This window comes from Xiphias gladius, chromosome 4 (genome assembly GCF_016859285.1).
Source record: "Xiphias gladius isolate SHS-SW01 ecotype Sanya breed wild chromosome 4, ASM1685928v1, whole genome shotgun sequence".
NCBI classification, from domain to species: Eukaryota; Metazoa; Chordata; class Actinopteri; order Istiophoriformes; family Xiphiidae; genus Xiphias; species Xiphias gladius.
The window spans coordinates 6829088-6850975 of record NC_053403.1 but is presented as its reverse complement, the minus strand read 5'-3'; the positions used below and the strand labels follow the sequence as shown (position 1 = coordinate 6850975).

The window sequence follows — 21888 nt, the reverse complement described above, 5'->3', positions numbered from 1 at the left end:
GAAACAGTGTGCAAACTAAACTTATCCGAACAATGAGATGCTACTGTTGTTACATGACTTTAAAATACACATAAATGCAACCTCACCTCCATTGTGCCCCTCGCACAGAAGTTGCAAAAACCGGAACAGATCTTTAGTAAACTCATCATTCTGTAGCACCTTGGAGCCTTGACAGAAAAGACATCTCGGTGAATATGGCTGAAACCCCACACAGAGTGATTTAACTCTTCACTTACTTATATATTAGGAGATCTAATAATATGTGAAACTCCCTTAAAAGCAATTAATATGTGGCAAGCAGGACAGGTTTCATGTTCAAAACATTTTTGAAGTCCAGGGGCTTTAGATTGCAGGTTCAAAAATGAATCCAAAGTGCTTTTTGTAAAAATGCTCTTACATTAAAACAACAGTGAAACACTAGGACATTTCCATAAGCTGGAGGAAGCCTGATAACTTTCACATGCAGGCCGGGATTGGGCCTGTTGAAGAATATCATTTCAGAAAAGAAAGAAACTGAAAGACGTGGTTACAGAACTCACTTTAAAATTCAACCAGATAATCCAGTCAACAGATCTATATAAAATGAGCAAAAATACATTTCTGTGAGCTGATAAAACCATGTGAAAGTTAGACATCTGTATGGAAACCAGCTTTGTGAAATAGGCCCCAAATCCAAAGCAAGACAAAGCTTTGCTTAGGCTGTGGAAGAGTCCACAAACCTTCAGTCAAACCCTTGGGAGGTGGCAACTGATAGCCTTAGAACAACAGATTTGAGCATCAGTAATAGGATTTTGCATTAGTAAATGTTAACATAAAGGGAATGGAAACAAATATCACCCAAAATGACAGGCAATGGATTCTGAAGATCCCCTTTCTGAGTTCACTCTAACAGTGCATGCACAGTGTGTCCCTATAGACATCTGGGCATGGTACGAAATACAGGGAGTATGGTACACAGATATGAAGGAAACATTCAAGGTGGAAGCATAGCCATATCAGGATGATCTAAATTTGCTATTTACCCCGCTCAGTGTGGACTGCCATCGATGGGTTTTTAAAATGACAGGAAGGAGACAAACAGTACACGAAGACATAAGCAAAAAGAGAGGACATTGAGTTACAATACAAAGAGATATGAATATATCAGCTCCGAGTAAAAACCAAAGTCATGCAGTTAAAAAAAAACTTTTAGACAGGGGAAAATTATAGGCCTGGGTTGTGTTTATGTTGCATCTAACGAGATGAGTAATAAATAAGAATTCAGTCATGGTGAAAAATTCGTAACAGTAACAGAGACACGAGAAGTAACAGTGAATTGTTAAACACAGAACTCGGCGGAAATGTTTAGCAGAGGACTGAATGATGAAAAGACGCACATAGTTTGATGTGAAAGGCGTCGGGTGAGAGTGTTTATGTTGTAAGTTGGAGCACGACAGAAGCTCTGGCATTAATGCTGGACCATGTCATCTGTGACTGTGTCATTCGTATTCACTCCTCTCTACATATGACTGGACACCTTCCTCGATGCCCCCAATATTGCAAATTGCCAGAGGGAAAGTTTACAGTGTGCTAAAGCCCTGGAACACATGTCTGAAAATAGAGTGTTTCATAATATCTTAGGCTCATTCCTGCTTTGTTGACTACAAAAGACGGCATTATTGAAGACACCACACTGACGACTTCAATGACTTCAAGACTGTAGTGAAAGCAGCAAACTATTTGTATTGATCAAAATTCACATTAATAGCAATGTTATTTTGATTGATTTAACTACCGAGGACATACAGAAACTACTGATTAGGAACAAGCATCTAATAACAGCTTTAAATAGACACTGAGGTTATACAGTTGTCATGGTTCAGCATTAGCTTAGTGAAGGGAAAAGGGTCAAATATTTTGTTGTTTTGTCATCAAGAGTAATATCAGTGACAACAGGCGTGTACTGAGCTACAAGACAAATTTGTGTCAAAAAAGTGGAACTTTGAAGTCTAAGAAGAGAAAACAGGTAGAATATCACATAGCGCATCTAGTAAGACATCTCTTCACTTACTTGAACCTTCCTCTGTCACCATGCCAAGTCCTTCTGCTTTGTTCTGCCTCTCAAATGCATTCAAATCCAGGACACTAAAGAAATTCATCAGTAAAATAAAAGCACTTAATATCTACGCAGATTCCCTGTTTTTGCAGCACAGATACAGTAATATCACAGTACCTGCAAGACTGCATCAGTCCTGAGAGACCTTTGAAAAACCCTGTATCTCTTTTCTCTTTCAGGTAATCAAGCATTTTCTGCAATAAAAGTGATGAAAAGTAATTATCATTTTCCTGTCAAAACCAGATGTTACACCAGCCAGTCATTCTGTATAGATATAATATGTAGTAGATATTGTTGATATTTGGAGAGAGGAATTACAAGGATAAATTGAATTATTAAACTGAATTATTCAACTGTATTTTCTGACCTGCTGAACTTGCACATTGCCTCCATTTAGGATGGAGATTCCCAGTTTGAGGGTGCAGGTCACCATGGGGCCTAGACGACCTGATGGCAGAAAAAGAAAGTAAGATAAAAGCTGCAAATCACGCTCAAAGATACAAAGAACGTTGGAGACAGGAGCAGGTTTGACTGATATTAAAGATGAAATCCCTGCAGCAATTTAGAGGGTTTCTGCAAAAATAATTTGATTAATCTGGAATTTTTTTTTACAGGTTAATATTATCATCAAAATAAACATTTTTAAATTGAAGATTGGCTATCTGTGCTATTCAATTCATTGTGTATTCAATGTTTCCCACAGCATTTTATTCTTGTCAACACTGAAAAACATCTTAAATGCATTTAGACCGCATTTGGAGCTCAAACTCCCTTGTGATCCCCGGAAAAAGAAACTGGTCTGGATTACATGGGCGGTAGGTATCCAACATTACATAAAAGGCCACAAGTCAGTTTAAAGTGCTCGTAACGAAACGAGAAATGTCACAAGATCCTTCCCTTTAAACTGCCCTGAAAATATTGAGCAGCACATGCCTTATAAGGATAATAGGGGATAAGAGTGTAAATTGGCTGTGTAGCTAACTGGAGCACAAATGATCAGGCAATGATTACCTTTACTGGCACTGATCATCTGCAGCACCATCTCAGCTGCCCCACGGGCATGTAGCCGCGCCTGTTGATATAGGGTCTTCTGCTTTTCCATCTCCTTTTCCTGAAAACCACCACACAGACACAAACACACACAGTAATTGGTAAAAGTGACATTTTTGACAGTCACAGTCATAACAATTGCTACCAAAAGCCTATGAATGAACGTGAGTACCTCAAATGTCTTTTCTTTCCCTTCCTCCTCTTCTTCCTCCTCATCCTCTGCACAGCTCTAAGACACAGAGGTCAACATGTTTCATTTTATTTAGCAAGGGTGGAGAGTTTTACCAGAATTATTTATTAATAAACAGAAGTTTAAAGTCCACTACCTTTGCCATCATGTCTGCATACGCAATATACAAAGGATCTTCATCCAAGTGACTGAAAAAATAAAATCACATTGCATTACTGTTTGTGTATTGTTGTACTTAATTTTATTTTACAACAAAAGAATGCGTTTCTCTTTCTGAAAAGTACAATTTAAAATGTGCGCTCACTGTAACAGACTCCCTCTCACGCCCACTGATTTTACTATCTCACCTTCTCTCCGTCAGAGCGTTGTGGCTGAAGTGGAGGATGAGCTGATGTAGAGGGTCGGGCTGGATCTCAGCCACCTCCTCTTCCTCCTCCTCCACAATCTTCATGGGGGTTTTCTGCAGGAGTCCACAGGTGTGAACAATCAGCTCTGTCCGAGTCTCATTTGATCACATTTCATCCAGACACAGCTTCAACACATCAACATTTTCTTTACCTTCACAAACTCACCGACGATTGTGCCAATTCACACATTTGTGAAAAACACTGAAACGAGTCATTAACATTCAACTCGCACCGGCATGCAGATGAGTTTTTTGTCATCTCCTGGTGATCCATGGAGAGGACAGGAAGAGGAAGTTGAGAGTGGATGGTGAACGGTGTTGGAACCAGTCCTCAAATACATGCATTTTACAGCAAACAAATGCAAGCAGTAAGCCGTTTGGTGATATGACTTTCGAACATGAAGAATGATCCTGACTGTCAAGAAGCCTGACATTGAGGGACTATCACAGCCACACAAATCCAGTCCAAACTAAACTCGGTCAGAACTGTAGAATACAACTGACAAAATAAAAATAAAAAAGCTCTTCCAAACAAGAAGGGTAACTCTGATAATTTTGCTGCTGTATCTAAAGCTGTCCTTTAATCTTATTCAATGGCACAGTTTTGGTGTCTTGATGAATTTACTGCACATCTGAATAGAAATATATAATATGAAATGTGGTCTTCACATGACTACGCGAGCATGCCACTGACGTCACGGCCACAAAACGTACTGTAACGTCACCTTCACACTCACACTACAGACTTACAGAGTACAGCGAAAAGAAAACTGATGGGTTGGATCCAGATCTGACAGCCAAACAGCTAGATACAGTCTCCTACTGTAATGAAAGGCCCTCCTTACCACTGCTGTCAGAAAGGCATAGCCTGCTTTTCTAGAGCTGTGAGCGCCGGAGCTGGCCCTGTGTCTCCTGAGTTGGTCATGCAGCCTTTGACCCCTGACGGATCTCTGTTTGAAGGGTTTTGCACGCCTAGAGCGGGGGCCCCTGGGTGCTTTGGGCGAGGTCCCCACCCGGCCACGCTCCCAAGGCTCGACAGGCGCGGAGCTAAAGAAGCATTCGGCAGACAGGACTGGCAGAGGGGTGCCAACGCAGGGCACGTGGGGCGAGGGCAAGGTGAGCCCAGTACTTACTGCCAGATCCTGAACTAGCTTCTCCTCAAAGGAGTTCTCCACTGCCTCTATCCAAAGTCTCTGATAGGCCGGGATGAAGAGGTTGATAGAGCGATGCCTGGGGAGGGGGGAGGTGGGGAGGAATGGAGGGGAGTGGGGAGGGAGGTACAGTGGAATTAGGGCAGGTTCTGGTGAGTTTTTGGAGGAGACAGGAAGGAGAGATGTAGGGGGGAGGAAGGGATTACAGGAAGTGCATTTCAGGCAGGGTGGTGATTGGTCAATGTGGGACCCACTGGCTCTTCTGACTGGTCACATTTGGTAACTGCAGTTACTTCCATCGGGTTTGTAAAATTCATTAGAGGAGCATGCACACTTTAGGGGGGGATATCCAGTTTTCCAACACATCAGTGGATCTGTGAAACAACTTTCAACTTTTTTTTCTTGTAATTATTAGATTCACACATATTTTCCTCAAAAGAAGATGTGTTGTAAAACAGCATAACCTTTGGCAAAATGTCAGATAAAAAAAACAAATCTTTATATCATCATTACTAGCAGGAAGCAAAATGACAAAACAAGTTTCTACATCTTACTGTAAACTAACATAATGTTGTTAACCAACTAACCAACTTATCAAAGTCAAGATTGTATTTAATAGATTTCTTTCTTTCTCTCTGTCTTCTTCTTTCCTTTCTTCATTCCTTCCCTCAGGGTTCACCTGAAATGAAACAGAGGCCTGCTGCTCGGAGTGTGTTTCCACTTTCCAAATAAGTTTGTTTCCATCAATTCTTGGGCTCATTCTAGCTGACCAATCAGAATCAACAGTGCAGAAAAAACTGGTTGCTAGGCAGAGATCGGTCCACAGCCTGGTGGATGAAGGGGGGGTTGGACAGATGAAGCATTCGCCCTGATGATTCACTTTACCGTCAGCAGGGAGAACAGGCGGTCAAAGCTGGAGGCTTTGAATGCCCTTTCCAGCCAAACCTCCCGATATCCATTCAGGAAGTAATTATTATTTTTGTATCTGAGGGAGGATGAGGTAGTGTTATGCAAAAAAAAAAAAACAACACAGAGGAGAGAATGTCATTAGGGAGGTGATGAGGGGTTTACATGGGCACACAATCAAGAAAAAAAATGCCCCACCCCCATGACTACTTGGTCATTGCTTGTTATGTACGGTCAGATTGAGACAAAGCAATGTCTTAACTGGGCTGTTTAAATAGCTATTGTCAATATTTGATCACTGACATTGTATATCACTTCAAGGAGTGTGACAGGCGTAAAAAAGACTCACCTGGGTAGATTGTAGAGTGGAGCCATACGGAAACAAGCCACCACAGCACGCTTACGCTGTTTGGACAGGAGCCTCTGCCACACACACTTCTTATTCCTCAAAGGCTGCTCCACCTTAGGGACGAGGAAAAGACGCAAAGTTGGGAACAGTAGTGTAGTTACAGTAAAGATGCTTTGTGTAGGATTTTATCAAGATAATGCCTCGTAGATTGTGATAATGCACTAAGTATTACCTTGGTATTATGTACTAGGCTGCAACAAACAATTATTGTCATTAGCCATTAATCTGTTAGTCACTTCTTTATTTAGTCGTTTAGTTCATGTCAGAAAGTTGAGTAAAATGCTCATCACAGTTGCCCAGAGGGATTTGACCAAAAGTCTAAAAACATCAAAATGTTTCATTCAGAATGATATTTAAAAAAAGGATAAAAGCAGCAAATCTTACATTTGAGAAGCTTGAATCGGCTAAATATTTCATTAAGAAAGTGTTTCACCCCTACAAGCTACAGCTCTGTGTCACCTACAACATGCATTTGCCATTAATAGAGACGGTGATGGCTTCTGTGCTGTAGTAGTCCAATACTGTATCACCTCATTTGATACGTCTATGATCTAGGCGCACGTCTGAAGAGCAGCCGCATTATTGTTTTAATATAGTTTTCATGTTTAATGGTGCATTGTTAATATGAGTGATGAAATGAAACTTTTGTTTTTACCTGCTCAAGGTGGAAAACTGCAGCAGAGATGCTCTGGACTCGGTCCACCGTGTGTTCTGGCTCTGCAGGCTCCTCGCTCTTCACCACCACGTCCTTGTACAGGTCCAACTGCCACTGGACCGCTGGGTCATCAGACTACAACACAATAACAACCAAATCAGTAAATAAACTACAGCAAATTATACTGAACAGTGCTAATACATCTATAATTCCTTTTACTGCTCTTGCTACTACAATTATGACTACACAGAACATCATCTTACCTTGTCCTGGAGATGGAGATTCTGACGCAAGTGCTCCTTCACCTCATCATCTGTGTCTTTCTATGAAGCGCAAGGTATTCATCATAACATAAAACAATTTCAATGTAGTGTTAATATACCATTGTTATACATCAAAAAGTAAAAGCATCCATCACAGTGGACTTAATTTGAAAAATATTTGTCATTCTGTAAATACTGCGTGTCTACTGCACCAAAAAAAGCAATTTTAAGTCGGTAAAAGGTGTTTAATTTGCATCAGGGCAGCTAATGTAATGAAACAGAAGCTGAGGTCTTTGTAATGCAAAAAAAAAAAAAGTGTGGACATAAAAAAAGAAATATTCATGGTAGGGTGATTAAACTGCTGGCAAAGCATACCATACAGACTGAGGGCAGTGCTGTGAGTTAAAGTGCAGCCACAGCTACATAAGTCTGACCAAGAGGCGCCACTCTGGCTTCCAATATAAGGTACAAGTATCTCTGATAGAAGATTAAGAACGTTGCACTCCAGGAGCTTCTAATGATTAACTTTGTTACAGCCTCAATTTCCACCTCCATCAAAATGATCTAGCAGTGAAATTACAAGACGTAGATTAACTTGGGATAAGACTGAACTTGAGGACATGTAATAAGAGAAAGATAACACATACATGTTGGACCTCCTGTATAGAAAAAAAACAATTATCAGCATTTAGTTAAATACTAGGGAAGTACAAAAATCCTTCTACCAGGTCTTATTTTCTCGGCTTACCAGACTGTAGCGTATCTTGGCCAAAGAGATGAGCTCCTGGTCACCTGGGGTGCACATGTTGAGGCCAATGGGCAGCATCTTCTTCAGGGCAGCGACAATCAGAGAGGTCTGGATGGAGTAGTATTCGCCTCGACGACGCTTGTGTTTCCTCTCCTGGTCCCCACCTGACTACAGAGAGATACAATAAAAGTTTATTGTACTATATTTTCACTCTGGTTTAGAGAGTAGAAAGAATCCAGCTCCCTCTCGGTCACATTTAGTTCATCCGCTCTATGGAAAGTCCAATTCAATTTTATTATCACTGTGGCAGTGATACAGACAAATAATGTGATTATGGCAGTAATTAAGCATTTCCAAACATGAAAATTAAAACAAATTAATTTTTAATTTGATTAAATTTTATTTTTGTTTTTACAGCACCAGACTTCCAGATTAGCACATTTCAGGTTGTGTCATTTATGTCCTTTAATGGTGTTTTATTACGATTTTTATTGTACGTTACATTATATTATTAGGTTCCATTCAGCCCCAATGAAAATAAAAAGTATTAATTTGTGGAAATGTTATTTATTTATTTATTTATTTTTTACATTTTCTAGGCCTGTCATCTATGGTTAAATTAAGAACTGTTTATTTCCAAAATAACGAATCACATCCTCTGTTTCTGATCATTCACTTCAAAACGATACTGTTTTGTTGTTTGTTTTTATACTGGGCAGCAGTTTGACAACTCAACTTTTTCTGTACTACGCATTTGATATTCTAAAATTTGAAATAACATAATAGGCACTATTGTCTATGAGAGGACTGTGCTGTCAGGGCTCAGGTAGTGTTTCACCTTCAGAACATTGATTGAGGGTGAATCACATACTAGGGACCCAAACTGCTTCAACATAAAATCACTTAACAAGCAGAGTCCTCCAGGATCAAGAGCTGAGGAACTTTTTCTCCACTGTCAGCGATCATGTCAAAACACCCCAAAAGTGCAAATAAATAAAATGTCCGGCTCTGCCAAAGCAAATAAAGCAAAGTCACACAGTGACAGCTTGTTGAGCGGGCTGCTGGACCAAACACTGTCAACGTCCAGATATATGACCAGACTCTACTACGACAAATATCCACACGAAATGTCATACGTCGTAAAACCCTCGATGGAGAGGGGAATTTAAGAGGTGCAAACTCATAGTTGATTTAGAGAACACCTCACATCTGCATTTTCAACTTACTGAATAAAAACACAGGAAAGGTGCTTCTAAGGACTTTTCCTTTCATCAGCAGAGCCTTTGTAATAAACTACAAAGACCCGGAACGCTTAGGGATCCTGTCACAAAGTATTCACCTTGTGCTTAACCAAAGTGCTGGAATAGTGAAGGGGAGAGCAGGAGACAAGTGAGAGAAGCCCAAATTAAACCCAGAGAGGACTGAGATGTACTCTGCTCCATCTCCTGGGTTCATTGCAACAGAACAGATTTCATCCAGAATGAAGAGGTCCATTTCCAAAGGGAAAGAGTTAATCTTGGAATGGCCCGTGAGTTACCTCGCCTTTACCGAGTAAATGTTACCTACAATAACGTTTCAAATCTAAAGGGGTTCAATTGATGATTTTTTTTTTTTTTTTTTTTTAACTGTCTGATAATCTAAACCATTGGATCAGTACCAATAACTCCAGTATTTCTTGGCTGGGTAATGGAAAGTCCGGTTTACAGAGCTCAGTTTCTGACCCACATGAAATTCAAGCGGACAGAAGATTTGTCAGGTGGCGATTCCTTCTGTTAGTTAGTAAAAGTTTCATTGAAGTGATTTCTTTAAAATTTTCTTCGACAAATCCCGACAACAAATCCCATGAAAACACCAAAACCACCAATGTGTCAGTCAGTCCCAATATTTTTTGACTCTCCTGTCTTTTGTGGTAATTAGCCCCAAGGCCATTGGTTCCTACTGAAGTCATATCATTATTTTCAAAGGGCTCACAAATATAAAGTTTAATTTTAAAATAGCCTCACTTATTTTGTTAATCAGCGGGCCACTGCAGTGTTCGGCAAACATTACTAATACAGGAGTAAATGGGGACTGTTTTCACTTTCAAATGCATGCACGTATGGTTCTCAGGTGAGTATTTGAGGCAGCAGGTTAGTGTTGTATGTGGGATTGACTCAAAATTAAACTACAGTGCTGATGTTCAAGTAAATCAGAAAATAAAAAATACTCAGTGCACCAGGGTTGCTCAGTGTTGTGTTTTTAATAGTTTTTTAGACAAGAATGGGGCTGTGTGGCACAAAGGAATAAGATATATCAGACTTTGGCTACACAGAAAATGCTTATTGGTAGCACACATTCCCTTTTGGTTTTGGTCTTTTTATAGGATTTATTAAAAATAGCAAATATCTCAAATTTTGCAATCACTCACATCCTATGTATTATCCCATATCCTTACCTTGGACATCTTCGTCTTGCCTTCCCCAGTCAGGAAGCCCAAATTATTGATCTCATTCTGAACAACAAAGTTTTGCTCCTCACGCTTAAAGTTCTGCATTAAGAGGACAAAGAAAAGAGGATAATTAGGAAATAAATCCTCAAGACCAATATCAAGACAACATCAAATTTTATAATTTTATTTGAAATTTTATCAATATTTCGAATAGTGAAACCTACATGGGACTTGCACCAGAGGATGAAGATGTCAGCCACCATCCTGAAGAGCTCAGTGGAGTCTGCATCAGGCTCCTTCAACCACCTAGACCTGGAGCGGAGGAAAAACACAAACCAGGGACGACTGAGTTACAATATGTCCTGTTACATCTGAGAAGGATAGGGACAACATAGAAACTCGGCTTATTAAATGATAAGGTAATACATAAATAATACTTAATTATTTTATTACATTTTCGGAACATAAATAAGAGAGCGAACAATTCTTGGAGTTTCAAATATCATATGCAAGCCTTCACTTATTAAAACCAGCCTACATCTGTTGCAAAAATAAATAGCCTATAACATCAAGGGGAAACAAAGGACAGAAAAGAGAGGGGAAAAAAATTTAAACTAGGACAGGAGACGGAAGAGCTTATAAAACTTTCTGACGGAGCCTTGGGCAGTATGGTTTAGCTGTGCCAGTTTGAGCTGTGCCATTACATCCTCCAACAAGCATTCTCCATTATATTCATGCCACTAAGCAAACTAATGAACACAAATCAAACCCCCCGAAAACGTCCTTAAATAAAATCTCATTCTAGCAGATTGAGTATGTGCGTCTTACCTGTTGTTATCCACATAACGGATGAGCATGGGGTAGAAAGCATAGAGGTCCCTGCAGAGCACAGCAAACTCATCCAGGATGAGCAGCTCGGCCTCCTGGTTGTCACCTTTACTGTCGGCCTTCAGCAGCTCCTCTTCAACCACAACCTACATTTGCAGCACATCGACATCTTATTTTTTGGGAAATCAATTCATTAGCTTTAGTGTCCTCACACACGACCCCTTCCAACTCCATGGTGATATTCCCATCTCTGCACCCTCTTGAACCAAGGGGAACAAAGATATTTTTACACTCAGGAGGTGATGTGAATGAGCAAGATGTTGTCAGACTAGCTCCTCTGACTATTGACAGCTTCATATATACACTACAGGTTCAGCAGCTATTAATGTAGTCAGCAAAAACCTAATGTAACCAGAGGTATCACTGAGCGGCGGATACAATGTCTAGAGTGTAATAACATTTAAAGTATATTTTAAGCTCTCACCTTCACTGTCTTCTTCTTTAGTTTGTCCAGTGTGGGCAGGAAGTGGGTTCTCAGCAGATCTGCTCCAGCCTTGCAGATGATTGGCTGAGAGTAGACTGGAGACAGAGACAACGGAAAATATATCCTCCACAGAGAGACTTATGATTTAAATAATAAATCATGTGTCTGGAAGGATTTGCACACTGAGTTTAGAGAACAGAGACAAAAGTTTTCCCTGTGTCCGCATAGATTATTGACTCTGTTGTCAAGTGTTACAACCGTCAAACTACATTCATCGCTTAGTTTACTCTAAATTTTTTAAGTAACTTTTTAAAGATTTTGCTTTTCACTCGCGTCTCTTCAAATGCATCAGTACTAACCACAGGAAATATTAGTCAAAGAATAGTTAAATATAGGACACAGGAAGAATTTTTCCCTTGTGTAATTTGTTTGTAAATTTGTTGGAAGTACCATTTTAAATGTGGCTTTAAAAAGTGAGAATGTGCGTCAGGCCATGTAACCCCTCAGCAGCCAAGTATGTTACTGGGCCTTTCTTGAACTCCGACTAAAGAATGTGCACTGAAAATGTAAATGTATTATTAGGTTCTCACATAGGTTCCCTTCATTTTAAAGGGTTTTCATTATTGTGCTCAAGTGCTTCCTTGAGCTTAAATTTGACTCTTTCCTTGTTTGTCATTTTTCAAAAGAGAAAAAGGGAGGAACAGGGTAGTTTCAAACTCTGTGTAAAAAACAGCACCTCACGCAATGTACATGTATATTTCTGTAATGTGGTCAATTTGTGAAAATCCTCTGATATTACCTGACACACAATTTGACCAGTGGGAACACCTGACAGATCACATTAATTAATTTTTTCTAACAGCCTTGAGCTTGTCACTTACCTGCAATCCTCTTCATCCAGGGTGCGTCATCAATGCCCAGGTTGCTGTTGAGGATCTTGAGGATATTTCCCAGGATGATGCTGAGGTGTTCAGAGGTCACCGTGGTGCAGCACTGGGCACCTGGAGGGGAGTTCTCCGGACCTTTCTCCCACCAGTAGGACAGATAGTTACACAGCATGGGAAGGATCACCTCAATGACCTGCGGGATAAACAGGCTGAAGGTTCAATGTCTGGATGACTGAACACACTGGTGACAGAAGGGACAATCAAGAATGGATCATTATGTTATGTTTTGGCACCCAAAGTTTTACGTGACATTATACATCAACGAATATATGCCACGGCTTCCCGTCATGATTGATTTTGAGGTGACAAAACATTTTTTGCTTTCTTTTCCAATGTCATGTACATACATTAAGTATTCAATTCTTGAAAAGTTGATGTACATCTCAAATGTGAAACACACACTGATCATTCCTAATAAGAACCTTACACTCAGCTCTGTGAAACTTTGGTTTAATAATTTAAAGTCACATTTCAGTTGAACAGAAGAGGCTTATTAGGTAAGAACTCCACTTGCAAAATCCACAAATAAATGTACAATGGAGTTTTTGTGCCGTTTAACGGCCAGGAAAGTGTTTTTGCAGAACGTTATGGTGTCACAGTGAAGCTGACCTTTGACTGTTTGGATACAAAATGTCATCACTTCGTCATTTTATGGCATCATTACTCGTTACTAACTTGACTTCTTCTCTCTCCCGTAGTTTTGTGTTTTCTTGTCTCTTTCCTCTCTCTTCCAGTCGCTTTCTGCTGGTATTTCTGCCCGTGGTGCTGCAAACTACCTACTGCCCCCATGATCCTGCTCAACACCCACTGCTTCAACAATCATGATCATGATCTATTGTTATTAATTATAATAATATCTAGAATTATTATTTAGTTTTATAAGTACTATTATTCACCATCTTATTATAATTATTATTTCTATTAGTCTCATTATTGTTAAACATCTTTATGTTATACGTCTACTGTGCTATGCCCCCCCTTCTCTCTCTCTCTCCCTCTCTCTCTCTCTCTCTCTCATCCCAGCTGGTCAGGGCAGACCGCTGCCACCATGATCCAGGTTCTGTTCAAAGTTTCTACCTGTTAGAAGGGAGTTTTTCCTTGCTGCTTTTGCCAAGTTCTTGCTCATGGGGGAGTGTTGGGTCTTTGTAAATATAACTATAAAGAGTATGGGATAGACCTGCTCTACATCAAAAGTGCCCTGAGATAACAGAAGTTATGATTTGGCGCTATATGAATAAAACTGAACTGAATTGAAATGTTATCCTGTCATAATTAGTGAATTCTTGAGTTATGTCCAAAAATGTGTTTTGTGAGGTCACAGTGACCTTGACCCTTTGACGCCCAAATTCTAATCAGTTCATCCTTGAGTCCGAGTGGATGTTTGTGCCAAATTTGAAAAAAATCCCTCAAGGCGTTCCTGATATATTGCGTTCACAAGAATGGGAGGCACGGACGGAAGACAACCTGAAAGCATTATGCCTCCACGCCGACGATAGCCGTGGCAGGGTCAAGATTTATGGAGCAGAGGCTGAGATACCCTGACCCTAGTCCTTAATATGGGCCAAGCCCTAAAAACACTGGATCCTACTCTTCCAACAGTGTAACTCAATAGCAAATAACACAGTGAACCTCTTTTTTTGGGTCCAAACACTCAGAAATGCAGAAGTTTGTACACATTCAAATATCCCATCAGCCCTTCAGACCTGTGGCATGTCACTGTAGCGAGCGCCAGACTCTGAGACATCACTGACATCTTTCAGGAGTCTGTCAAGACGAGGCATCTCTGGACACATCTCCTCCACTGTGTCCGGCATACTGAGAACTAGAAAAGAAAAACATCAGTCGTTGTGATTAATCACGAAGATTAACTGTTTCCAAGAAATCTACATTTTGAAAATGGGAAAGAAACTAAAAATATATTCACAGCAATATGACAACCCAAAATTTAAAGGAGGATCAGGTGGAAACTCACTGGCTCTCTCTCGGGGGGTCTTGGTGTTGAAGACAGAGAGTGGGTTGTGGGCGTTTAGGTGGGGCTCCAGGAAAGCTACAGGAATGGCTCCCACCAAGGTTGCCAGACTCTCCCCCAGTGCAGGAAGATGCCTGAAAATATAATAAGAAAATATGTATGTTTATATATAAAAAAAAAATAAGTACACCAACAAGAAATTTTTGCAACATACAACATTAAAAGTCTTCAAACTCTTTGTTCTTCTGTTTGGAAAGAGCTCTGTAATCCCAGATGCCAGGTGTTGGCAAGCAAACATCCTGGGGTTAGTGTAAAGGCAATCTTCAACCTTCAGTCTTCCTTTGCCACTGGACTTTCAGTACAAAGAGCATTTGCAGACGTCCACATGGTATCAGGATTAATTTAGACCAGACAGCCACGTTAAACCGTTTTGGGAGGTGTTATGGCCGTGTAAGGGCCAGTTAGGGAATAATTGCACAGAATTATGGTTTTAATGAAAGCCACCTCACAGCACTCAGTGTCTCTGTTGTGTCCTCTTCACTGGGCCATGAAATATAAATCTATATATCTATATCTATCTATCTATATCTATATCTAATATATATATCTATATCTAATATATATATCTATATATCTATATCTATATATATATATATATCACACACACACACACACACACACACACACACACACACACACACACACACACACACACACACACACACACACACACACACACACAGTTTTCTGTAAAAAGTCCAAACCTCTGTCTTCAGGTTGTAACACATACTGTGTCACACAAAAGTTTTTACTAGAGTACATGAGCTACTAAAGATCATCCTCACGAATGTGGCTTAATGAAAAAGTTCAGCAGCCATATTCTAATTAACAATGACAGGCATAATGTATGTATTGCTGTTTCACAGTTCCTTGATACTCATTGAACGTGGATATGATAGCAAGTATTCGTCGTTAGTCAGGGATTCTTAAACCTACTGATCAAACATACCGTGTTGCTCATGCCTAGAGGCAAAAGCCATTTGACATCCTGCTGCAAAAGTTTAAGAAAAGTGCAGCCTCCTACCTCTCCACAAAGACGTTCTTTCCTGTTCCCAGAGAATAGATACACGTCAGGATACGGTAGCAGGAAAGCTGCACGTCATCCACTAAACAAACAAACAAAAAACAAAAAAAACATTAAGACATTCATCTATTTCCAGTCAAAATTGATGTGATTATAATCAAAACCTAAATATGGCAGGAAGAGAAAGACAAATCAAAAGTTAATGATTAATATTGAAAATGGCGATATGTCTCTACCATGTAAATGTGGGAAATAGATGCATAATGGGCATGAAAAACGAGGTGTTTCTACAACATAAACCGTCTCTTTTAAATTTCAGTTGGGGAATATGTAATGGACTTGGAGTGGACTTAATTCAATACCCCCATCTCCTTTGTTCCTTTATTTTTTTGTATTTCATTTTATTCTGTTTTTTTTTTTTTTCTTCTTAGGCAACTATGAAGTGTGACCAATGCATGACTGACTAAACGAAAAGAGTTTTTACTAATCCAAATACATATAATAAAAGAGGAGGAGAACAAAAAATATTTCAGATTTTTGTGTTTGTACAAGGAGGCAAAGGCCTTATTTGTTTTGGGAAAGTTGGGAATATAAGCCTTAATATACTATAAACCCACCCTAAATAAGTATGAACTTGTGTGTTGTTCCCTGTTTGTTTGTTACTTTTGTCTATTTATTTTATTGTGTTTTATGTTTGTGTTTTTTCAAAAAACAATACAAAAAAGAAAAAAAAAAACAAAAACAAAATGGTGTGCGCGCATGGAAAACTCACACAGCAAGTCCACTCCAAACTCATATGTCCTGATGTGATCAAACAGGGCGGTGAGGATGGGCAGCAGTGCCACAGTCACATAGTTGATACTCTGGCTGACACTCTTGATCTGGGCACGGGACTGCATGAACTTCCCCAGTTTCAGCATCTCCAGCAGCTTCTCCAAGTCCTCTGCTGCATTCTCAAAGAAGGTCCTAAACCCGGCTTTGACCAGCTCCGAGCCAGACTTCATCACCGTTCTGAGAAAGACCAAGGAGCACAAGGGCCAAGGTGTAATCAAAAGACTCTTTTTAATTTGTAAAGTGTTGTCCATTGTACAGGCAACAACAGAAATGTCTACTTGATTAGGTACTTATGACTTTTCCTTACCTGGTGTCAAGTGAGTGAGTGAGGATGTGCAGACAGCTCACCATCATTGCTGAGTCACTGCCTGTGAGAGGGACATTTACTGTAGATATTCGAAGAGATTCAAAGCAAAGGGGCACGCAAGCACACAGACAGAGGCAGCCTTACCAAAGAGAGAAATCCTGTGTCTGACAAGAGCTGCCAGCTTACAGAACAGGCTGGAAAAGAAAGAAAGTAAGAAATAAATTGAACAAAAAGCTATAGAGAGAACAAAGAAGCTACAAAAAAAAAAAAAGAAGCAAAGTACAAGGAAGGAAAGGTTTGATGAAAAAATGAAATAGGAATTCTTTATGCACTCTTCAACCAGATAAAAAGGAGTACATTATGTATACAGCAAGAAAAACCCTCCCAACAGGAAAAAACATGGCAATGGAAAAACTGATCACACGGGTAGGCATTGCTTTCGCAATGTACCTGGTGATCATCTCCTTCTCTTTATTGGAGGCACAGCCGCAGACGCTCAGGTTCTTGCTGGGTGTGGAAAGGAAGTAGAGACAGTGGTTCTTAAAGGTCTGATCTGTCAGAGGAAGCAACACCTGGAGAGAGGAAATGCAGCTGTGAGAGGAAAACCTCAACAATGTAATCATCAATATTTCAGTGGTTCGTTTGCAAGAAGTGTTCATGAAATTCCAGACCTTAGCAAAGAACTTAATTTCCTGGTCATGAGGTGATTTGTCCGTCTTCCCACTGGTGGCCATGGCCTCTGGATTAACAGCAAAGTGTCACAGAAGAATGTTGAATCAGTTGTACAGGATCTCTTGGTACTCAGTGTATCTGTGCTTAAAATGTCACACACTCACCAAGGTGAGCAATAAACTCCTGGGCAGAGTCAATATATTTTAGCAGCCTCTTGAGGAACTTGAATAAAAAACGCTTCTCCATAGATGATGAGTCCTGCTCCATGTCCTTCAGACCTCTGTGAGATGAAAAGATCAGAAATTACTATAGAAATTACAACTTTGCTTTCCCCCATCGGAATACCATGAAAATACGGGTTGAATCCATAGCAGTGCTAATTATGCTGTAATTTAAACTAAAACTTGACCTTCAATCCATGTGAAATCAATGCCAATTTAAGGAGATTTTGTAAATAAATAGATTAAACGGTGCAATTTTGTCCTAAGTTTACAATTCAGTAAACTTTTAGAACTGCTTTGTGCTGTTGCAATATTATATAACATTATTATTATTATTATTTTTACTTATTTCCACAATAAAGGAAACATGGGAGTGAAAGGAGACCTTGTGATAGCATAGCCACTGATCTGCAGAAACTTGAAGAGCTCCTGGGCCTTCTCTCTGTCCCTGTACTTCTCTTTAGCTGTCAGCGTGTCATAGGGAACCAGCAGCGAGTGGGTCCCTCCTCCTGATAAGTCAGATCAAATGTAAAAAGTCATCTCACGTAAATTTTATAGAAATCACTAGTTCGATTCACTGCGGCTCAAATTATTCACTCTTTCAGGATGAAGCGAAGTGCACGAGCATGTTTTTTTGAACTGTAAAATTTCACACCTTTGCTAACGAGTTCGGTTTTCTTCTTCTTGGCCCAGATGTTGTGGTAATTTTCCGCAACCACCTCCACCATGCCCTGCAGACGCAGTAAAAATAAAGTATCACCAAATTTGAACATTTTCACTCTGGTTGTGTGTGTCAGACACTGAAACTGTATCTCCTATGGTACGGTACTAACTTAGAGCACATGTGGCAACCATCATTAGGAGTCAAACGGAAACCAACCTGCAACTCTCTAGACAAAGTGACATTACGCAGATCCAACGGAGCAGGACTGAATCCATTAACCTACAAAGTCAGAAAGAGGAAATCTAAGCTTAGAATATAGCTGAAAATATTAAAAAGACAAAATTTCTAAGATTTCTGTTGATAATCGTTTTGTTCGACATAATAACATATGAGAGCTTTTGCAACACACACTGGAAGGTGAAGTAGATAAAGAAGATAGTAAATAAGTATTACAAAGAAAACATTTGTGACAACAGTATTGTCTAATCATGTTGAAAAGTATTATCACAGTAAATGGATCATACACCAGGATGTTACCTGAGACTCTGAGATCTTTCGTTGTTTTTCGCTCTCTCGTTGTTGGAACATGGCTTCTCCCTCCTTGGTCCTCTCAATGTTCCAGCCCATTGCCAACATGCTCCTCAACGACTCCCTCACTGGCCAACGGTATGTTTCTCTCTCCTAAGCATTGAACACACAAGATAGTTTGACTTGTCTCCCTTTTTGTCTTAACATCGTATGCAGGACTGTGTCCCCACCAGCTGTGACACCTCAACACAGGTGAAAACATTTATGCAAGTCGGACAAAACACATCCAATCTAGAAATGAAACAACTTTCAACAATTTTCATTTCATTTCTAAGTTATTTTCCTATTATTAATAGACACAAGGCATGTAAAAACAGGTTGTGAGAGAGTGTGTTCACTCTGACTGAATTTAACGGTCTTTTCACCCCTATCTTGGACTAGGTAGTCAATAAAAAACATTTCAATTCACTTCCTTAGATTTAGGTAAGTCAAGCAAAAAAAAAAAATAAACCCATGAATATTTATTTTTGACCAGCTTCCTTCTTCGCCAGTCAAGTTTTCACACATTTATTCGTTTCTCTGAGAGAACTGTGCCACTCTGGCTCTGCCCATTAATGGTGTTAACCAACACTATTATTTCTGTCTTCACAACTACTTTGCCACTGTGAGAAGTTGGTTTTATAACTTAACCTTTCATCCACTTGTAAAAGCTGATCAAACCAATATCTGTCGCATAAAAAGATGTGTATAACTTATATTTGATATACATTCAGCAGTATGCAGCGCCTGCTGCATGTGTACCAGTGTGCATGTACCTTTTCACTCAGAGCTTTGTAAGGTTTCAGCAGTGGATGGGTTTTAGCCTGCTCATCCATGCCGTCTCCATGTTTCCAGCCTGCTGACACCTGCAACGGCATTTTTTTCCGGGCCATTAAGTAGGGTGCATTTCAGGTATACAAAATCAAATCATATAAATACTAATATACAGTTAGTACTGACTGGCCAGGCATGTCACTGTACCAAATGAAGGTAAACTACAATCACAAGTTATCATTTCATAGCATTTTACACTGAACCCTCTAACTGTATCTACCGCATATGGGAGATATCAGTCGCCATGTCAGCTTGAGTGAGGAAGACACAAAGACCACAGTGGGACTAACCTTCTCTGAGGACCACTTCTCATGGGAATGCTCTGCATATTTGTTGGCAATGTACTCAAGTTTTTCAGGAACGGAGATACTGGAAAGCAGAGATAATGTTTAAATATTTTTTGTAATCACAAAGTCAATTTGACTTGTATATTGAGCGGGTAAAACTTTTCAGACTAAAAGCCTTTCTGATTTGTAGAAAACCACTCCAGGACACACAAAGAATTTAATTAAATAGCTGTTTTTAAACAAAAATCTAATAATGGCAAGCCAGTATATCAGTTTTAGAGGTTTGAGTAATTACAGCATTGTGCCTTTTAATCTCCTCGACTCATAGAAAGCAAGTGCATTTTCAGACCACTTACTTGGCAGTGTTGATGGGTATGGGGTCAAAGTTGCCCTGTGCATCCACTGATGTCTGCTTCTCCAGTGTTGCCCCAGGACTGACATCCACAAAGTCAGGGGGCAGAGCTCCAGCGATGGCACACAGGCATGACTTGGCCATTTTGAAAAGTTCAGCATCATACTTCTACACAAGAGACAGATACGGCAGAAGGGAGGGTTACAAACTGGTTTTTATCACAATTTTCTCTACCTTTTTTGAGGACATTTCTGCTTAGATCATTGGATGGATATACTGAGCAGAGCAAAGCCAGGGAAAGAAAAAGAAAAGCAAGGAAAATGAAAGACAGGAAGCTTGAAAAGTCTGCACCAGCCGTCGGCCTGTCACAGACTGATAAATGATTCATCTGTTTTGGCTTCACCTCAGCTGCACTGCTCTCAAGCACTTCATTGAGTTTTCACTTCAGTACCTCTGACAACCAAAAAACTTTTCTCTCTGGAGAGCCATACTTGAGAGTTGAAAACTCGGGATTTTTAGAAAACAGAATGTAAAAAACAGCAGCAAACAGAAGAAAACTTCATGAGAGCAAACACAACTAGATTACTAAATATTTTGTTATGCAACAGAGGAATGAAAGGAAAATATTGTCCTGTCTCCTGACACTTCAAATGTATTCTCAGAGATGGAAATTGAGTTTGAGGAATAACAGATAGAAAAAATAGAGAGTAATACCAGCTATCCAAAATGATAAACAATTTCTTTTTTCCTTGCATATAATGACGGCTTATCTTAATAAATATTCTATAAAACATAGTTTCTGGTTGTACCTTCTGAGAAAGGGAGTCAAAGATTCCCCAGAATAGTTTCTTAGTGAGGAGGAGCTCCTCCTCAGAGGCTGTGCCAAAGCTGCCCATACCAGATGGCAGGCAATAGTACTTCCAGTTCTGCTCATAGTGGTGGGTCAGCAGCTAGAGATCAGGGATACAAAATGTTATAGAAGAATAAAAAATTCCATTAATATTATGAAAATCCAATGATGAGAGTGTTCCTTTCACAGAAAAACAAGTATGAATTACTGTATCAAAAACAACACTATGTTGTTTATTGTATCTATATAGGGCAAAATAATCAATGCCAAGTATAAGAAATGCTTCGGTGGAGGGAGGAATAATCATATTTCTGAGTGTTCAACACATCGGAAGTAAGGAAGATAAATGGGTTGCGAAATACGAGATGCCTCTGTGATTGTTATAATTATCCCATAACTCTTTCAACCAATAAATCAAACATCAGTGACATGAAACTGTGTCCAGTGTCTCACCCGGAGAGCTATCTTGCAGTATTCCGTGAGCAGGGGAACGTCGAACACCAGCCGTCTAAGCAGCTGCTGCATCATAGAGGGGCGTAGGTGCCTTTGAAATAGTTGAATAATTATATTATTAAAACAAAAGAATACAGAGTCCAATTGTAGAGACGGTGCAGGTATCATACATAAAAGATAACACAATAAAAATATGGATAAATTAAAATGACTGCAGATTCAAACAAAGTTCAA

The 21888-nt window shown here is 39.7% G+C and overlaps 1 protein-coding gene across 1 annotated transcript in view; it reads right to left on the bottom strand.

The window, feature by feature from the left end:
* The window catches only part of ryr3 (ryanodine receptor 3), a 117721-nt gene that overhangs the window by 14422 nt on the left and 81411 nt on the right, over positions 1-21888 (bottom strand). Inside the window, exons 51-87 of the mRNA XM_040125358.1 lie at positions 21655-21745; positions 21161-21301; positions 20356-20519; positions 20003-20081; positions 19655-19744; positions 18849-18992; positions 18528-18590; positions 18303-18378; positions 18033-18156; positions 17591-17706; positions 17426-17493; positions 17205-17326; positions 16899-16948; positions 16755-16815; positions 16386-16624; positions 15614-15695; positions 14533-14663; positions 14264-14382; positions 12495-12693; positions 11614-11708; positions 11130-11275; positions 10526-10613; positions 10308-10400; positions 7874-8041; positions 7126-7185; positions 6863-6997; positions 6148-6260; positions 4875-4971; positions 3683-3795; positions 3472-3523; positions 3318-3374; positions 3107-3206; positions 2463-2542; positions 2213-2289; positions 2051-2124; positions 1023-1037; positions 87-167 (exon numbers count right to left, since the gene is read on the bottom strand). Coding sequence (XP_039981292.1) covers positions 87-167; positions 1023-1037; positions 2051-2124; positions 2213-2289; positions 2463-2542; positions 3107-3206; positions 3318-3374; positions 3472-3523; positions 3683-3795; positions 4875-4971; positions 6148-6260; positions 6863-6997; positions 7126-7185; positions 7874-8041; positions 10308-10400; positions 10526-10613; positions 11130-11275; positions 11614-11708; positions 12495-12693; positions 14264-14382; positions 14533-14663; positions 15614-15695; positions 16386-16624; positions 16755-16815; positions 16899-16948; positions 17205-17326; positions 17426-17493; positions 17591-17706; positions 18033-18156; positions 18303-18378; positions 18528-18590; positions 18849-18992; positions 19655-19744; positions 20003-20081; positions 20356-20519; positions 21161-21301; positions 21655-21745 — 3803 coding nt within the window. The remainder of the gene's footprint in view (positions 1-86; positions 168-1022; positions 1038-2050; positions 2125-2212; positions 2290-2462; positions 2543-3106; positions 3207-3317; positions 3375-3471; positions 3524-3682; positions 3796-4874; positions 4972-6147; positions 6261-6862; positions 6998-7125; positions 7186-7873; positions 8042-10307; positions 10401-10525; positions 10614-11129; positions 11276-11613; positions 11709-12494; positions 12694-14263; positions 14383-14532; positions 14664-15613; positions 15696-16385; positions 16625-16754; positions 16816-16898; positions 16949-17204; positions 17327-17425; positions 17494-17590; positions 17707-18032; positions 18157-18302; positions 18379-18527; positions 18591-18848; positions 18993-19654; positions 19745-20002; positions 20082-20355; positions 20520-21160; positions 21302-21654; positions 21746-21888) is intronic.